This window comes from Bison bison, unplaced genomic scaffold (genome assembly GCF_000754665.1).
Source record: "Bison bison bison isolate TAMUID 2011002044 unplaced genomic scaffold, Bison_UMD1.0 scf7180017864525, whole genome shotgun sequence".
Taxonomy (NCBI): domain Eukaryota; kingdom Metazoa; phylum Chordata; class Mammalia; order Artiodactyla; family Bovidae; genus Bison; species Bison bison.
Window position 1 is genome coordinate 2,559,708 of NW_011495076.1, and position 20,053 is coordinate 2,579,760.

At 44.9% G+C, this 20,053-nt stretch overlaps 1 protein-coding gene across 2 annotated transcripts in view; it reads left to right on the forward strand.

The window, feature by feature from the left end:
• Positions 1 to 24: 24 nt before the first annotated feature.
• Positions 25 to 20,053, forward strand: part of EEPD1 (endonuclease/exonuclease/phosphatase family domain containing 1) — a 125,197-nt gene continuing 105,168 nt past the window's right edge. Inside the window, exons 1-2 of one of the 2 annotated variants that reach the window (XM_010831150.1) lie at positions 25 to 467; positions 911 to 1,957. In XM_010831150.1, the coding sequence (XP_010829452.1) occupies positions 1,074 to 1,957 (884 nt within the window). In that variant the 5' untranslated portion in view covers positions 25 to 467; positions 911 to 1,073. The remainder of the gene's footprint in view (positions 468 to 910; positions 1,958 to 20,053) is intronic. The other variant, XM_010831149.1, reaches the window with a different exon arrangement.

The following is a 20,053-nucleotide window of genomic DNA, read 5'->3' on the forward strand; positions in this document are numbered from 1 at the left end:
GGAGGCGTGGCCGTAGTGCGGGAGGAGGCGCGGGCCTGGCGGCCGGGACTTTGGCTTTGACACAGACGGCGATCGGCGGCTGTGGCTTTGGTGCTGGGCTCTGGACCCGGTTCTTGCGGATACCGCGTCCGAGTCGGGAGAAGGACTTTTCGTTTGGATGAACGCAACTGCGGCAGCGCCGCCAGTCTTGGTGCAGCCGCAGCGGCCGGATTTCACTGCCGCTGCCGCCTCCGCGAAGCCCTGCAGCTCCTGCCGGTTCTGGGAGAGGCACTCAAGAGTTTTCTCCAGCAGAAACAGCTGGGACGCGCGGTCCGAGGTGGCGTGGGAGGGATCCCGCGGCCAGCCGCTGATCAGCACCTGCGCCGGCGCTGTCCTGGGCTGGGCTCAGGCTTCGGAGCCGCAGGTGGAAGGAGGACGCCCCAAAGGAGCAGCTGAGAGGTGGGGCGCTAGGAACGGCGCCAACTGTGGTAGAGGATGATAAACCCTTTCTCCGTGCCCGCACTAGTGAGGATGGAATTTCAAAGTTGCTGGTGGTGCTGAATGTCAGGAGTAGGGGGCGTGGGGATGCCCACTTCCTTTTGCCTGAGAGTTTAAATGGAAGCGACTGGAGGCGGGGAGATGGCCCCAGTGCTGGAAGAGTTGAGAGGCAAGGAGGAGAGGTGTAGTAGGCTGGTGGGGATAGGTCTCCTTCCAGGAGAAGCTGCTTATAGCGTTTTTTGACCCTAACGTGATAAAAATTGGGCTTCACTAGAGGTAAATCCTCATGCGACAGCCCCCTTGTGTGTGTTTCCTAAGGTTCACAGACAGACATCAGCCCTGGACTCCTGGCTAAGAATCCAAGCTGTAGGTAGGGAGTGCTAATGCAAACTGATTAACTGATTCAATCGATTTGTGTTTATTTGTTTTCCAGGTGGCCAAGTGAAAGGTAGTTTTGGACACTCGGGGCAGGTTATTTAATGTTTGTCTAGGTAACCATTTCATGCCCTGAATCCTGCACCTTCCCTCTGTGCCTGTGAGGTCTACTGGGCTTCCTCCCTAGCCAAAAGGCTTCCTGGACTCCTCCTGATCCTGCCATGGGGAGCACCCTGGGCTGCCACCGCTCCATCCCTCGGGACCCCTCGGACCTGTCCCATAGTCGCAAGTTCAGCGCAGCCTGCAACTTCAGCAACATCCTGGTCAACCAGGAGAGACTTAACATCAACACCGCCACGGAGGAGGAGCTGATGACCCTGCCGGGGGTGACGCGCGCGGTGGCACGGAGCATTGTGGAGTACCGCGAGTACATCGGTGGCTTCAAGAAAGTGGAGGACCTGGCACTGGTCAGTGGCGTGGGTGCCACCAAGTTGGAGCAGGTCAAGTTTGAGATCTGTGTGAGCAGCAAGGGCAGCTCGGCGCAGCACTCCCCCAGCTCCCTGAGGAGGGACTTGATGGCAGAGCAGCAGCCTCACCACCTGGCCACCGCCGCTGCCGTGCCCCTCACCCCGCGTGTCAACATCAACACAGCCACCCCGGCTCAGCTCATGAGCGTGCGGGGCCTCACGGAGAAGATGGCCGTCAGCATCGTGGACTACCGCCGTGAACATGGGCCCTTCCGCAGCGTGGAGGACCTGGTGAGGATGGGCGGGATCAATGCCGCCTTCCTGGACAGGATACGGCACCAGGTGTTTGCCGAGAGGTCCAGGCCTCCGTCCACCCACACCAACGGCGGTCTGACCTTCACCGCCAAGCCTCACCCCAGCCCCACCTCACTAAGCTTGCAGAGTGAAGACCTAGACCTGCCGCCTGGGGGGCCCACGCAGATCATCTCCACGAGGCCCTCGGTGGAGGCCTTCGGGGGCACGAGGGACGGGCGGCCTGTGCTGAGGCTGGCCACCTGGAACTTGCAGGGCTGTTCGGTGGAGAAGGCCAACAACCCCGGGGTGCGAGAGGTGGTGTGCATGACGCTCCTGGAAAACAGGTGAGGATAAGAACAAGCAAGGGCATTGGGTATGAAGGCAGCTCTTGCATGGCCTCATCTGTGCATGCAAATGAGTGGATTTGGGGGCGGGTATGGAGAGTGCAAGATTTTTAAATCAGTGGGCTTGAGGCCACAGCCAATATGGTGCAGTATTCTGAGTGGCTGAGCTCTCCTGCTCCAGGATTTTCTAAATAGAGCTATCTGGACTTGACGTCTGTATCTTGAACATGGTATGCTGCTGCTGCTGCTGCTAAGTCGCTTCAGTTGTGTCTGACTCTGTGGGTATGTCTGAGATTAATTCCTAAATTTGGGGTCAGTGGAAACTGTATTAGTATTACTGCTTTGGAAAATGTTTGACTTCCAAGACTTCATGGGGTTTACACCAAATGAAGCACTCACAGCCTGGGAATTGTTGCCCTTCTGCATGGGTGAAAGAGTTAGTCAGAGTTTTTTTTTCTTGGGAGGCAAAGTCACATTTGTTCTACCAAATATGCTAATTTGTGTCCAGAAAAATCTTTGCAAAGACCAGGTATTTGCAAACATACACGCTATGTAAATATATTTACCAAAATGCTGCAAATGAATCACCCTTCATTCTTTTTCCTTATTTAGCCTGAAGGTGGTTTTTAGGCCCACAGTTACAGCCCCAAATATATGTAAACCTCCCCTGTCTGAGGGCCAGAAAAGGCCAAGCTGATTGTATGGTGAACACTGGCCAGATTTCTACATTTGAACCATAGAAGAAGAGAGTCGTATGATGCCCTCTTATCTCTGAGTGTTTACCTTATTTACAACGCTACTCTCTGTGGGAACTTCCGTTGACACTCCCTAAAACAAAACAATATTATTGTAGCAGTAATTCCCGCTGTGAAATAGTGCATTATATAACACAATCAACTTTGGGAAGGAAAGAAATATTTCTAATAGTCCCTTCCAAGGCAAAACCCAAACTCATGTCCATACGGATCCTGCTCTGAAGGGAATTGGCCCTGCCACCATTCCACACCACCCCCCACCCCACGTCCACTTCTGCCTTGAGATGCAGTATGCTTGGGACCACACACTGTTTTTTTTGCACTGGGTTCTTGGTGACATGAAGTGAGTTCTCGGCGGGAAATCACAGTGCATTGTGGCAGAGCATCAGGAAAAATGAGTGAGGAGAAAACCGGGTCAAAGCATTTCCCTGGCACTGTCCCACTGGCGTGCTCTGTCACTGAGTGTTAGGAACTTGCACCACTCAGGGAATGGGACCTGGGGAACCCAAATGCACTTCCTGCAACTCCACATCCTCTATTTTGCATCATAACTCACTCCTTTTGCAAAATCGTGTAGTACACAGGGGAGAATAGGACTCAACCCAGGAGATAACCTGTGCGGAATGGCTGGACAGTTGTTCTTTTCATCCATGGCCGCATGGCTGTGCATCTGGGCAAGGAGAAGGGAGGCGGAGGGCTGACTGTTTAATTCCTATTATGAGTTTTCTTAAGGCTTATTTTGGGGATGGAGGAGGATGAATCAGGAGCTGAAGTTGCCCCCATGGGGATGACCGACTGGGTAGCCCTTGCCCACTTACCATGACAGATTTTTCAAGTGTGGTCTCTGGAAACCAGCATCAGCAACTGCCATGGGAACCTTGGGTTTTCCGCAACCTCTGGGTGGTTCTGATACGCAATAAAGTTTGCACCTTGTTGTACTGTGTGTTGGCAGTCAGATGTCCTGTGAGCTGCTCTGTGAATGTTTTCCCTGAAGTGTCTTTTCTGACAAGTCCGGTGAGTCCAGGCAGCGCTTTCTAGGTATATTTTCTTTGATGGTTCTGATCATCCTTGTAGTTATTCAACCATGTGGTGGTCTTTTTGGACAGAGTTTGAAGGGTTTACTTAGGTTCTAGAACAGATGAATGTGAAGGGTGGAAAATGGGAGAGTGAACAGGAAACAGCTGACTTCAGAGTGGGCTCCGGACCGGGTCAACCAGGAACGCCAAGAAAGAGAGGTAACTTGCCCAGTGAGGGATTTGTCCTGGTGTCTCTTCTTTAGATTTCCTAGGGGGTGATGATTTGTTGAAGACGGTTGACTATTGTCCTCAAGTGAGAATTCAGGAAGAGCTTACCCAGAAGGGTGTAGAAGGGAGCATCTGGCAGCCACTTTAAATGTGGCCTGTGTCGCCATCATATTTCTCACACTTGGCCGCATCTGTTGTCCTGTGGGTTGGTGTTTCTTTTTGCCTGTTCGTGATGTGTTCAGTGTTCTGGGCACTCTAAGCACCTTGTTAGTGTTTGGTAAACCTGAAGTAATTGGCTTAGGGCCTGACTCCCTGCAGAACTGGAATGGATCCATTGGTTAGGGCACTGAAAGATGCCTGGTTGTGACGGAGTGGATCACATGTCCTCAAAACAGCAGTGTACATTCTCCAGGAGCTGTGTTCATCCTGATTCACAAAATTATCTCACATTCCAATCGATCCTTTTATTAGCAAGAGGAAAGAAATTTAATTTGAGCAAGAATGGATGCAGGTAATTTTTGGGGTGCTCTTTATATACACACACACATATACATATATAATATATATATTATAGTAGTTATGTGACTTTTGAATGTGCCTTTGTATTTTCACAGCTTTCTCAGTAACTCTGGGAAGTAGGTAATGCATGCTTTTATTATTGAGTCTCCACCTTTGAGTAAGGAAACTAAAACCGAAGAAGTTAAGTGACTTGCCTGTATCCCACAGCTCATTAGTATGTCAGCTGGGACTAGGACCCAGAACCTTCTGACTTTAGACCTGTGCTCTTTGCAAGTGTGCCATTTTATAAGCACCTTATTTTTATCCTGCCTCTTGTTCAGACATTCCACACTCTGCCTAACCAGGGGCATTTGCCAAATTGTGTACTAGTCCTATTTTCATACATTAAATTCATTGTAAAGAAAAAAAGAAAACCCCCAGCTCCACCTCTGTATGTGTTAAATTGGTGAAATTCCTTAACTTCTCGAAGTCTCAGTTTTTCCATATGATAAATGTAGCTAATGTAAAACACACACATACACACAGAGAAACACAAACCCTTGGGCACTTTTTTTGCAAAGGGAATAGCTGGCTCTTGTTTTCCTCTCTGTATGTTTGTGTGTCTTTTCTTAGACTAAAACATACCTGGCTGAGACTCTAACAGGATGGAGTCTTTTTGGCCCTGAGGTGCTGCTGCCTTGGTGGACAAGTGTGTATGAGCTACAAGAAATCATGTTTTGCACATGCAGCCTGAGATAGAGCAGAAAGCTCAATAATCACGATTACCAGGAACCTTCAAGGATGTCTTGCTGTGGCACAGAACTGACAGGTTTCATCAGATTCCTTTGCTGAGTGTCAATCTTAGGCAATGTTTTTCTTGTTTTCAGGATTTATGGAGCAAGTCTAAAAGAGGAATGCTTCTGCTAAATACTCTTGCAAAATTTGATGATAGCCCAGATATGGAATGAAGATTGTTTATTTTTTTCTATTCCAGTTTTAATGAGATATAGCTGACATATAGAACTGTAGAAGTTTAAAGTATACAGCATAATGATTTGACTCACAGATGTCATGCAATGATGACCACAATAAGTTTAGTAAAAATCTGTCATCTCATATAGGTACAAAATCAAAGAAATAGAAAAAAAAAAAATTAACATTTTTTCCTTGTGATGAGAGCTCTTAGGATTTACTCTCCTAACAACTTTCATGGATTACATGCAGAAGTGCTAATTACGTTAATCATGTTATACATTGTCTCCCTAGTACTTTTTCACCTTTTAACTGGAAATTTGTACTTTTTGACTACCTTCATCCAACTTTCCCTTCCTCTATGCCTCACCTCTTGTAACCACAAATCCGATCTCTTTTCCTAGGAGTGAGTTTGTTTTTTGAAGGGAACTTGACCTATAACACTGTTAGTTCCTCATGTACCACATAATGATTCAATATTTCTATACATTTCAAAATGATCACCATGATAAGTCTAGTTATGATCTGTCACTGTACAAAGATACTATATCATTATTGATTGTATTCTCCACACTGAACACTGTACTTGTGACTTACTTCTTTTGTAACTTGAAGTTTCTACCTGTTAATCTCCCTCACTTATTTCTCTTCTCCCCCACTTCCCCTCTGGCAACTGTGTGTTCTCTGTCTCTATGACTCTGTGTTTAGCTATGTTTGTTAATTTGCTTTGTTTTCTAAATTCCACGTATAGTAGTAATAGTTTAGTCACTGAGTCGCGTCCTACTCTTGCGACCCCATGGACAGTAGCCTGCCAGGCTCCTCTGTCCTTGGGATTCTCCAGGTAAGAATACTGGAGTGGGTTGCCATTTCCTTCTCCAGGGAAATTCCACATATAGTGTTTGTCTTTTTCTGTCTGACTTATTTCACTTAGCATAATATCCTCCAAGTCCATCCATGTTGTTGCAGATGGCAAAATTTCATTCTTTTCATGGTTGAGTAATGTTCCATTATGTGTGTGTGTGTGTGTGTGTCTATGTATATACAACGTCTTTATCCATTCATTTATCAGTGGGAACTTAGGTTGCTTCCATATCTTGGTTATTGTAAACATTGCTCCAATGAACATACAGATACATCTGTCTTTTTCTTTGGATCTGTACCCTGCAGTGGGATTGCTGGGTCACATAGTAGTTTTTGTTTTAGTTTTTTGAGGAACTTCCATACTGTTTTCCATAGTGGCTATGCCAATTTACATTCCCACCAACAGTGCGCAAGCGTTCCTTTTCTTCACATCCTTGTCAACATTTGTTATTTGTGGTCTTTTTGATGATAGCCATTCTGACAGGTGTAAGGAAATATCTCATTGTGATTTTAACTTGCATCTCCTGATAATTCGTGATTTTGAGAAGGTTGTTTGAATTTTACTCTTTGTTTTTTTGCTGAGGAATTGTTCAATTTTGAACAGTCCTTTTGGTTTCTGAAAGCATAAGCGCTGTAGGAGCTGACAGATAATCTCCAGAAGAAATAAGGAGTTTAGCATCCCACTTGCACATTTTCCCATGGTCTCCATCAGAAAGAAATGTGTCAAAGTCTTGAGTCTTTTAATGGTCTGAATCGGTTTTCTTGCCTCATGTTTGTTTGTGGTATCAAAGCACAAGGTGAATTAGTGCATGACAGCACACACTCCTTGTGAAAAAAGGGATTTTAGTTTGTCAGACTTAATAGACTCAGTATAGATACAGCCCATCTTGTTGTTTGAGTCATTCATGGAAAAACATGTATTGAATGGCTGCTATGTATATGTATATGCTAAATTTGGGAGTCAGACTGGCCTTGTTTTTAAACCAAGTTAAGGAAATGTGAATCAGCTTTTATGGCTCAGCCTCAAAACATTTGGAAAAATCTGCACATTTTATCAAAATTCACCGAGCAGGACTGATACCGGGTTGAATTTTTAATAAGAGTAATGGGCTCATCCTGAGGGACTGAAGGTTGGTGGGTGCAGCCAGACATATCATCTTGGGGCAAAGTGCCCAGCAGTTGCCTTAAAGTAGAAATTGTGAAATCTCTTTTGACAGCTGTGGAAACGGAGGCTCAGAGAGATTAAATAGCATCCGTGTGGCCTTCAGAAACGAAGATGTTGGAATCAGATTTTGAAGGCAGGCATGTTTGATTTCAGAGCAGGGAATGGAGGTATCTCTTCCCAAATTCCATGGCCTTGACTGACCCTCACCCACCTGCTCTTTCCTCCCTCTCTTCGGCCTCAGGCTGGCCAGGCATCAGAGCTTTACCTAGACTCTCAGGCCGCTGGAGACCTCTGCTCCCTTCCTGTTTTTGTTCCTGTGAAGGACAGGGCTTTGGGCCAGAGGTGGAGCACTCCAGAGGGTGTCAGTTCCCCACCGCCTTGCACTGGGACCCTCAAGTGTGAGTCTGCGACCTTGGCTCTACTCCAAGGCTGTGTTCCGGTTTTCTGAGCCAGAGAGCTCTGGGTTTCCAGAGAGAAAGGTGGTCAGTAGTAAAACTGCTGAGGATTAATGACAGAAGAGGGCGTGAATGAAGGGAAGGCCTGGGGTGAGCAGACACAGGGCTTATTTCACCAAAGGGACAGCTCTTCCTTTTGTCATTCCAGAAAGCTGGGCCCACTGGGATCTGATTCGTAGTGGGGAAGAGGGGGTGTGTTGAAAATATTGATTCTTCTAGAAGATACTCATTCCTTTATTATTTATTCATTTAACAGAATTTTTTTGAGCTCTCACTAAGTACCAAGCTCTGGTAATAAAGTGTTGGATAAGACAAAGCCAGTGCTCTTACAGAGTTTCCATTTTAGGCAGGAAGACAAACAAGTCAGTACACAGATAAATGCCTATAGATAGTGGTGAAAGCTGAGGGTGATGGAGGCTTGCTGAGTAGATGGGGGTCAAGGAAGCCTCATCTGAGGAGCTAAGGAGCCAGGCATGGAAGAAGTTGGAGGAAAGAGTGCTTCACTAGAGGAGCCAGCAGGTGCAAAGGCCCTGAGAGAGCTTGCTTCAGACAGAGAGCCAGAGTTCCGGGAGTGGAAGGTGGCTTCCACTTCCACTTGGAGAGGGAGGTAGGGCCAGGTGGGTGGGGCCGCAGAGGATTAGAAGCAGAAGTTGATGAATTAGCTGTTATCAGATTGTTCTGTCTGCTGGGGGGTCTCTTGGAGTGTGTCCTAGGAGTTGACTAAGTGAGGCTATTATAGAATACAGGCTGAAAAGGATGATGACAGGGGAGCAGAAGTGGGTGGCGATAAGAAGATCTTTTAGAGACAAAAACTGAAAAGACTTGCCTGTGTTTGGGATATTGTGGAGATTAACTGGGTAGATTGCTAGAAGACAGGCTCAGAGGCATTTAAGAAATCTGGAGGCTGACTCACATGCCTCTGCGTTAAGTCGGCATGATGCAGCTTGGTGACCTTACCCCTCTGTCTGCTGTTGCCTCACTCTGGACAAATGTGGGATCTTGGTCCACAGTGGATGAAGAAAGAGGCCATGAGGTCCTCTGTGTAGACCAGGTGCTGGACTGCACCCCATGGGCCAAGAAAGAGCCTGGGGACAGTAACAGAGACATCAGTGAATTATTGGACAAGGATTTTACACAAAGGGTCCTGGAGCAACACCCCACCTTGTGTGGCAGACTGCAGGGCAAGACATGAGAGCAATCTTTGGTACTTAGGGGAGAAGGAGGCTACTATTATAGGGAAGAATTGAGGTCAGGTGGGCTCATCAGTTACCAGGGACTAGTTAAGTCCCCTAATGAAGAGGATTGGGTAGACATGTGAGTGGAACAGATTAGTCGAGCTGGGATATACAGAGCAAGAGAACAGCTATATTAAACGGCCTAACCATATATTTGTGCTGTGCTGTGCTTAGTCGCATCCAACTCTTTGCAACCCCATGGACTGTAGCTCACGAGGCTCCTCTGTTCGTGGAATTTTCCAGGCAAGAATACTGGAGTGGGTTGCTCTTTCCTCCTCCCAGAGGATCTTCTTGAACCAGGGATTGAACCCACATGTCTCTGGCAGGCAGATTCTTTACCATTGTACCACCTGGGAAACCCCAAAAGACATTTACAGAAGTTAAATTCAACGTGGATTGAATTTAAGTGCACTTACCTAGTGAGGTCAGAGGCACAGGGTGACGTCAGGGAGCTCACAGTCTCACAAGGAGACACATTCCCAGGTGCTTACCGGGTCCGTGTCTGTTTTGAAGAAAGAGGCCAAGCTTAAGCCCAGGGGTCTGGTACCTGTCTGCCTGGCTCTGGAGGCGGATGCAGAGCTCAGCATAGGGAAGGGATGTGGGGACAGGATCAAGGTGGTTGGAAAGGAATTAGTCTGGAGGGGAGGCCAGGTTCTGAGCAGCAGGAGTAGTGGCCATCAGGGTGAAGGTGAATATCAGCAACTCCCCACGAAGCCATCAGGTGAGGAGGAGGAAGTCAGTCAGTTCCCGACTTGCACAGGCTCAAGGTGTGAATCATTCAGACGAGGAGCTCCGTGGTAGAGAATAGCACTGTGGTATGTGTTATTTTTATTTCAAAATTACCCAATCTTACAAAAGATTTTATCTCAGAGTTCTTAACAATCTCTGCCTGTAACAAAATCATGCATTTCACTGATATTTGATGTGTTCCTCATGGACACCCTGGTCTTTGTGTTATCATGTACAGCTGAGTGGAAATTCCACACCTGTGCTCTTTTCAAAACATCCAGGATATTATGCAGAAATGCCCTGCTCTGCTTGCAGGCTTGCAGTTCTCAACAGAGATTTAGGAACTTAGAAACTTGCCTATCCTATTCCTGATGACTGTACACAGGCCTCAGCTGGACAGCAGTTCTTATTGTAATGTTTTGATTGACAACTGCCAAACAACTGGACTCCAGCGGATAGGAACCCTGGGGAGATGTGCTCAGAGTAAGCAGTTCTTTATTAAGAAGTCCTGACTCCTACTAAACTACTGGGGAAAGAAACCCTGAGTTTTCTTTACTGAGTACAGCTCTCTACCTCTGTTGCTTTGTTTTTTGTTTCCAACAAACCCTTGTTTCTAGCGAGTTCTATTTTGATTTAGCCATTACCTGATTAAGCTGTTAAGCTGGGCCTTCAATTACTTTATCTAGAGGCTGCTGTAAACTCCTGAAATGCAATGCTGAAGCCATGAGAATGTTGTTACATGGCCACATTGAAGGTTGTATTTGGGGTGTGGTTTTATTGTGTTGCAGGGATCTGAATCCTATTTGCTCACCCAAAAGCTAGAGAATGAAATCAGTACTTGGTCTTTCTCAACTAATGCTGAAATCATGGTGTCTTTCAAAGTGGGAGATGTTAGATAAAATTGCTGTTTTAAAAAATACTGATCCAATTATCTGTTACAAAAAAAAAATTCTCTAGAATGTGTTTTTATTAAGCAAATTGAGTCTGACTTAAGTATTTTCGCATTCTCTCTTTCCTGAAATGAGGAAAAAGTAAAAGTTTTAGTGGCCTCTCAGTACCAGTGATTGGGCTTCCCCAGGTGGCTCAGTGGTTAAAAACATCCACCTGCAGGAGACCTAGGAGACTCAGGTTCGATCCCTGAGCTGGGCGGGTCCCCTGGAGGAGGAAATGGCAACCCACTCCGGTACTCTTGCCTGGAAAAATCCCACGGACGGAGGAGCTTGGTGGGCTACAGTCCACAGGGTCGTGGAGAGTCAGACACGACTGCCAGTAGATTTGGGGCTTCGTCTCTCTGTGTTTGGTGGGCGACCCCTGCAGCTGCAGTTCATTGTGTCATTTTACTGGTGAGTTCTTTGCAAAGTTGCAAAGTCGTTTTTAACTTGAGGACTCATTTTAAACGTGAAAATACTGCATGTCCCTCCCCCCACATAATAGTAATTGTGTTCAGTGTCCACAACTGTGGTAGCAGTAGTTGTACTAAGAACAGAAACAAAGATAGTTAACACTGATAGTTGCTGTGGCTGATGTCCAGGGCTAAGTAGCTTTCCTTCGGGTATCATCATCAGTCCTCCTACATGTGCAGAAGTGACGGCTCAGGGAGGTTGAGTAATTTTCCCCAGGGTCATACACCTTTTAGGTGATAGAGCTTGGATTATAACCTAAGCAATTAGATTCCAAGGTGTGATGATAAAGTATTTAGTTCATTAATGCTTTTCCACAACTTTGTGTTTTATTCATTACCCCAGCCTTTTTACTCAACTAAGTGCTCTCTGACCAACTTGGTTCGAGTTTCATAGTCATGATCTTTCATAAGTATGCTGATGACATTATCATCGTGTGTATATATCCAGTATTTCTTTGTTCAAAGTGGAGCAAGGATATTTGCAAAGCAATCTGAGTATGCAATACTATATTTTTACTACTTTTCAGTCTTTTACAATCATCTTGCCCCCATCTGTTTTTACAGCAGTTTCTTCAAACAATTTGCTTTCATAGAAGCTTTCCAAACATTCATCTTCCTTTTCTTAGAAGCAACTTCTGTTTCTGCTCAGACTCCTGTTTTGACAGCCGATGTCGCGGTTAGGAGACCATAGCAATATGCACAATGGGCATGAACAAGTCTGGGGACAGACCCAGCTGGACCTGGGTGAGCATGTGAGAAAGGGGAATTCATCAACTGGGAGAACTCAGTGTGGCATGGGTGCCCAGCTCCCAGCATCTTTGATGAAGGGAATGAGGGCAGTCTGCTGAGCGGGTCCCTTGGGTAGAGGCTGGTTAGGAGAATCTCTTTTGTGTTTTTAAGGGCACTAGTACCTGGCCCAAGTTACATTACTTCTGTAGTCTAGAGACTGTATTTGCTGTGGATATATTGGCCAACCCAACATATTACAGACCGTGGCAGTGACTGAGGGTTGTTACTGATAGACTATTATTTTTTCTAGATTGACTCAAAAATATAAGGCCAAGAGTTCACTGGTCCAGTTTCTTTCCCCAAATCTTTTGCAACTTTCAGAAATATGAGGTGAAGGAGTAATTAGCTTTTAAAAAATTTTTTTGACTTAAGACTTGGACTAGTCAGCATTTTCTTCAGTGCGGTAGAGAGCCTGCTTATGAAACTCACTAATGTGAGCTGGGAGGGATTTAATAAGCAGGTAGACTGGAGTCAGTGGTGTATAAAACATCTTCCTGAGTTTATAACTCTGCACCATCTTTTTAAACTGTTCTAGATTTTATGTTCAAGTTCGATTTTTAAATTCATGTTCATACATGTGAAACTGTGTCAGACACCATGGTGTCACAGTACTCACACGCTGGGCTCTGTTAAATGCCAGGCAGGACTGTTTGGAGTGGATTTGTAATCTTAAATTGTGTTAGATTTGTTGCTTCCAATATTAACAGTAAAAGTGCCAGTAATATTTGGATATTGTTCATTTCGGTTCAGTTGCTCAGTTGTGTCCGACTCTTTGCGACCCCATGAATCGCAGCACACCAGGCCTCCCTGTCCATCACCAACTCCCAGAGTTCACTCAGACTCACATCCATCAAGTCAGTGATGCCATCCAGCCATCTCATCCTCTGTCGTCCCCTTCTCCTCCTGCCCCCAATCCCTCCCAGCATCAGAATCTTTTCCAATGAGTCAACTCTTCGCATGAGGTGGCCAAAGTACTGGAGTTTCAGCTTTAGCATCATTCCTTCCAAAGAAATCCCAGGGCTGATCTCCTTCAGAATGGACTGGTTGGATGTCCTTGCAGTCCAAGGGACTCTCAAGAGTCTTCTCCAACACCACAGTTCAAAAGCATCAATTCTTCAGCGCTCAGCCTTCTTCACAGTCCAACTCTCACATCCATACATGACCACTGGAAAAACCATAGCCTTGACTAGACGGACCTTAGTTGGCAAAGTAATGTCTCTGCTTTTGAATATGCTATCTAGGTTGGTCATAACTTTCCTCCCAAGGAGTAAGTGTCTTTTAATTTCATGGCTGCAGTCACCATCTGCAGTGATTTTGGAGCCCAAAAAAAGAAAGTCTGACACTGTTTCCACTGTTTCCCCATCTATTTCCCATGAAGTGATGGGACAAGATGCCGTGATCTTTGTTTTCTGAATGTTGAGCTTTAAGCCAACTTTTTCACTCTCCTCTTTCACTTTCATCAAGAGGCTTTTTAGTTCCTCTTCACTTTCTGCCATAAGGGTGGTGTCATCTGCATATCTGAGGGTATTGATATTTCTCCCAGCAATCTTGATTCCAGCTTGTGCTTCTTCCAGCCCAGCGTTTCTCATGATGTACTCTGCATAGAAGTTAAATAAGCAGGGTGACAATATACAGCCTTGATGTACTCCTTTTCCTATTTGGAACCAGTCTGTTGTTCCATGTCCAGTTCTAACTGTTGCTTCCCGACCTGCATACAGGATTCTCAAGAGGCAGGTCAGGAGGTCTGGTATTCCCATCTCTTTCAGAATTTTCTACAGTTTATTGTGATCCACACAGTCAAAGGCTTTGGCATAGTCAATAAAGCAGAAATAGATGTTTTTCTGGAACTCTCTTGCTTTTTCAATGATCCAGAGGATGTTGGCAATTTGATCTCTGGTTCCTCTGCCTTTTCTAAAACCAGCTTGAACATCTGAAAGTTCATGGTTCACGTATTGCTGAAGCCTGGCTTGGAGAATTTTGAGCATTACTTTACTAGCGTGTGAGATGAGTGCAATTTTGCGGTAGTTGGATATTGTTAGTTTCAACTTAAATATTGTTGGAGTTTCAACTTGGAAATACAAGTTGCTTCTGTCTGTTCAACTTTTCAATAATTGAAGAGCATCTGAAACTCTAAGACGGTTGTTCAAAATGTTACTATTTTACATATGTTAGTGTATATGCTTCCATACTACTTTCCATTCATCTCACCCTCTCTTTCCTCTCCCCAGCCCTTGTTCATAAGTCTGTTCTCTATGTCTGCATCTCCACTGCTGCCCTGAGAATATGTTCATCAGACTCCGGGGACTCAAACTGGGGTTCTGTAACAACCTAGAGAAGTGGGAAAGGGTGGCAAGTGGGAGGGAGATTTAAGAGAAAGGAGACATATGCACACCTCTGGCTAATTCATGTGGATGTATGACAGAAATCAAACCAATATTGTAAAGCAATCATCAATCAATTAAAAAATATAATTAAAATGTTACTATTTGTAACCATTTATCTAATCTATGAAAATCAAGAATTTCTTGATCTACCAAAGCAAGATATAAAAATAAACCAGGTAATGAGTGAAAGATAAGAATGTGTGATCACCATAACCCCTGATTCCACATACAGTATCTGTGTATCAAAGCAACTGTGGCATTTTTCTTGACTGTTTATATTGGTAAAGGCTATATACTTAAACGTACTCAGTTCTTCTGAATCACGAAAGTCCCTTCCAACTCTGAGGGTTTTTGTACAGAGAGGGAAGATGGTCACTATTTCTACCAAACGTCCTTCAATTCAGAGAAGGAAAAGCAGTTGTTTTTGTAGGTAAGATTGTATTAGTTTGCTAGAGCTGTCATATCAAAGGAGCACAGATTGGGCAGCTTAAACAAAAGAAATTTATTTTCTCATAATTCTGGAGCCTGGAAGTCCAAGATCAAGGTGTCAATAGGGTTGGTTTCTCCTTGGCCTGTAGATAGCTGTCATCTCCCTGTGTCTTCATGTAGTCTTCCCTGGATACCTGCCTGTTAAAATTGCCTCTTTTTTCCCCCTAATATTTATTTATTTGGCTGCATCAGGCCTTAGTTGCAGCACGCAGGATCTTTGATCCTCGTTGCGGCATGCGGAGGCTTGAGTTGTGGCATGTGGGATCTAGTTCCCTGAACACAGATCGAACTCGGGGCCCCTGCATTAGGAGCGCAGAGTCTTAGCCACTGGACCACCAAGTAAGTCCCCAAATTTCCTCTTCTTAAAAGGACATCAGTCTTATTGGATTGGGGCTACTCTAATGGCATCCAAATGCTAGAGTACTGGGGATTAGGACTCCAACATATGACTTTTGGAGGACCTGATTCAGCCCATAACAAGAGGAGGGTAAGAAAAATTGCTCAAGAACTTCCTCTTTGGCTACTTGTGAGGAACCTGTTCCTCCTGGTTTTTCCTGGGGCAGTGATGATTTCAAGTATTTGTTTAACAAAGAGTTTAAAGCTGGAGAAAGCTGCCTTGGAGTTATTGGAGTGACAGTCTACTGGACAAGAGAAATGGCTTTCTGGCTGGGCAATAGCAGGTATGCGCCAGCAGTTAGGGACTAAGATTTGTTTCCTTTGAACTTCTCTCTTTCCAACTCGGTTTTCTCCTGAAACACGAGCAGTGACCAAACCTTCTACCTACCCCCACCAAGGCAGCAGCTCCAGTTTGCCAAATTCTCTGCTTGCCCTTGGCTACAAGTAATGGTGCACATGAGTTGGTCTGCCCTTCAGAATTTTAGTGCCCTTTAGCATTGCTGTGGAGAGGCATGATTCGGAGGGACCTCTGAAGCCTACTCACCTTCAGCTGTCCCTGACTTACTGTTAAGCATCCCAGTCACGGGCTCCCCTATCGGGCTGTGTTTCCCCTCGCGTTACAGTCATTCTGTTGTCATTGCCTGCATGATGCCTTCCGCGCCCCAGACTGTACATACAACCTAGTTTCAGCACAATAGCACTTGAGAATTTGTGGAAAGGAGAAATGACCCCTGGCATCTACTGTTTACTTTACCCCATGTGCTGTTGCTCAGCCTTTTATATTCATTAACTAATTTAATCTTTGCACCATCCCAGTGAGGTTGGCAAAGTATTCCCACCTTACACATAAGGAAATTCAAATAATTTAAGTAAACTTGCCTGAGCCACGTAGTTGGTGGGTGTAGAGCAGGAGTTCAAAGCTGGGCAGAATTACTCAGAGCCCAAAGTCGTTTACATTCAGATGCAGAGAATCCATAAACCTAGAGATGGCACCAGGGGATTAAGGAAGGGGACATTTCTTTCCTAAACATTTTGTGTCTAGAAAGTGTGAGAGACAAGTTTCAGAGGGGGTACTTTCTGGAATGGGGCCCAGCCGGCGCTTGAGGAAGTCATCCAGTTCCATCATCAAGTGAGGTCAGGCTTTGGGGACACAAGATTTTTTTAAAATTGAGATATAATTTCCATACAATGCAATTCACCCTTTTAAAATGTACAGTTTGGTTTTTAGTATATTCACAAAGTTGTGCAGCCCTCAGCACTGTTTCTGAACATTTGTTTCACCCACAAGGAAACTCCATACTGGTAGTCACACCCCTTCTCCCAGCCCGAGGCAACCACTGATCTACTTTCTGTCTTTGTGGATTTTCCTGTCCAGTTCATTTTATATAAATGGAATTATATAATATATGGTCTTCTGTATCTGGATTTTTTTTTTTTTTTACTTAGATTCATCCATGTTGTAGCATGTGTATTTCTTTTTTATGGCTGAATAATAGTCCATTATAGGGATGTACCTCATTTATGCCTGCAATGTAGGAAACCTGGGTTCAGTCCCTGGATCAGGAAGATCCCCTGGAGAAGGGAATGGCAACCCACTCCAGTATTCTTGCCTGGAAAATTCCATGGACAGAGGAGCCCGGCAGGCTGTAGTCCATGGGGTCGAAAAGAGTCAGACATGACTGAGTGACTAATACGTTCATTTTCTTTGTTCAGTCATCAGCTGATGGACATTTAGTTTGTTTTTAGTTATTAGCTATTGTAAATAATGCTGCTATGAATCCTTGTGGACAAGTTTATGTATGACATATGTTTTTATTTCGTTTGGGTATATACCTAAGAGTGGAGTTGCTAAGTCACATGGTAATTCAATGTTTAACCCTTTGAGGAACTGCTAGACCATTTTCTAGAATGGCTGAACCGTTTTACATTCCCACCAGCAATATCTGAGGGCTCCTCTTTTCTGCACATCCTCCCCAACACTTGTTATTCCTTCTTTTTTATTATAACCACATTAATTGACATGAAGTGGTATCTCATTAAGGGTTTTAGCTGCATTTCTCTGATGACTTGTGATTTCTGGCATCTTCTCATGTGTTCATTGGGCATTTATATATCTTCTTTGGAGAACAGTCTGTTTAGAGCTGGGTCACCTGTTCTCAACACCTGTTTCCAAGCTGATAAAATATAAAATACCTTGGTGCTGACTCCCTTTTCACTCCATTATTTCCCCTCTTCCTTGCTTCTGAGACACAGGTTCATTATACCAGAGCCTAACCTGGAATAATTGTTTTGTAACAGAAAAACTGCCTGTTGTCCTACGGAAACAATCCCCCTACTGAAGACGGAACCTGGAGGATTCCATTTGGTGCGCTTCGTTACAGATTCTACCTGGAGCAGTCTGGCTCCCCTGCAGCTGTAACACTGTCCTTGAGAAGTACTTGGTGTCCTTTGATTTTCACACTCAAGTTATGTGTTTTGGATGGAACTTGAGTGCTTTTTTTACTTTTTCCCAAAGTCAAAAGTGATGTATGCCAAGAATTGCTGTGAAGGGTGAATTGGATATGCGTACGTGCGTACCTGAGTACCCAGTTGTGTCTGACTCTTTTCAACACCATGGGCTATAGCCCGCCAGGCTCCTCTGTCCATGGAATTTTCCAGGCAAGAATATGGGAAAGGGTTGCTATTTCCTACTCCAGGGCATCTTCCCGACCCAGGGATCAAACCCACATCTCCTGCACTGGCAGGCAAATTCTTTACCACTGAGTCACCTGGGAAGCCAGTTTAGAGATTGTTGCTGTTGTTCAGTCCCTCCGTTCTGTCCAACTTTTTGCGACCCATGGACTCCAGCATGCCAGGCTTCCCTGTCCTTTACTATCTCCTGGAGTTTTCTTAGAGTCATGTAAGTTTTTCTTCTAAGAATCAAGTGTCTTTTAATTTCATGGCTACAGTCGCCATGTGCAGTGATTTTGGAGCCCAAGAAAATAAAGCCTGTCTCTGTTCCCGTTGTTTCCCCATCTGTTTGCTACGAGGGCTTCCCAGGTGGTGCTAGTGGTAAAGAATCCACCTGCCCAAACAGAAGACATGGGTTTGATCCTTGGGTTGGGAAGATCCCCTGGAGAAGGAAAAGCCAACCCACCCCAGTTTTCTTGCCTGGAGAATCTCATGGACAGAGGTGCCTGGTGGGCTACAGTCCATGGGGTCACAAAGAGACACAACTGAAGCGACTTAGCACACAGATTTGCCATGAAATGATGGGAGCAGATGCCATGATCTTAGCTCTTTGAATGTTGAGTTTGAAGCCAGCTTTTTCACTCTCCTCTTTCACCTTCATCAAAAGGCTCTTTAGTTCCTCTTCACTTTCTGCCATAACTGTGTGTCATCTGCATATCTGAGGTTATAGATATTTCTCCCAGCAATCTTGATTCCAGCTTGAGCTTCATCCAGTCCGGCACTTTGCATGATATGTACTCTGCATATAAGTTGGATAAGCAGAGTGACAGTACACAGTCTTGGCGTTCTCCTTTCCCAATTTGGAACCAGTGTGGTGTTCTGTGTCCAGTTCTGACTGTTGCTCCTTGATCTGCATACAGATCTCTCAAGAGGCAGGTCAGGTGATCTGGTATTCCCATCTCTTAAAGAATTTTCCACAGTTTGTTGTGATTTACACAGTCAAATAATCAATGAAGCTGAAGTAGATGGTTTTTTGGAATTCCCTTGCTTTTTCTGTGATCCCACAGATGTTAGCAATTTGATCTCTGGTCCCTCTGCCTTTTCTAAATCCAGCTTGTTCATCTGGAAGTTCTTGAGTCGCATACTACTGAAGCCTAGTTCATGACAATATCTGCAAATTCCAGAATGCTGGGCCAGGAAAGAACCTTGGAGGAGCACCTCCCACAGGACTGAGTCCCCCAAGACAAATGAAATGATATGTATAATGTTTATTTCCTTATTCTTTTGAATCAAGCTATAGAGTGTTAAATCATTAGACTCTTCAGTTTATGGCACCCTATCCTCCATCCGTGCTAGGTTCCACTTCTATTTGGATTTATTTAAAAATTGTCTTTCCTTCTTCATCTCTATCCCCATTCATTCCCCTCCCATAGATTCCCAGTGAAAAGTGTTAAATATATGTCCTTAGACATATCTTTGAAAAATGGAAGTTTCATCTACAAAAAAGCATGTGTTTTTATGATTTCAAGCTAGTTCTTTGGTCCTGACTGCTGCTTAATCATTGGCTATGTGGACGGGTAGGCGCTCCATGTACCTGTCTATCACCGGTTGATGGAAACCAGGCTGCCTGCACTTCCTGCTACCAATGAGGCCACTATGGCCTTCACATACTTTTCCAACCATTTGGATTCCCTCTTTGGGGGACAACTTTTGCGCGTATTATAAAATTTGAAGTTGCCTCCCCACCCCCAGTTGTTTTGAAATGTTCATGCACCTTCTAGATGCCAGTCCCTGTTTTGGTCTCAGAGATTGCAAAGCTCTTCTCACACTTTATCACCTTCTGTTAACTTTGAGGTGCCCTACAAACAACAGAAATTCTTAATTTTGCTGTAGTTAAATCTATCAAGGGTTTCCCTGGTAGCTCAGCTGGTAAAGAATCCGCCTGCAATGCAGGAGACCCCAGTTTGATTCCTGGGTTGGGAAGATCTGCTGGAGAAGCGTTAGGCTACCCACTCCAATGTTCTTGGGCTCCCCTGGTAGCTCACACAGTAA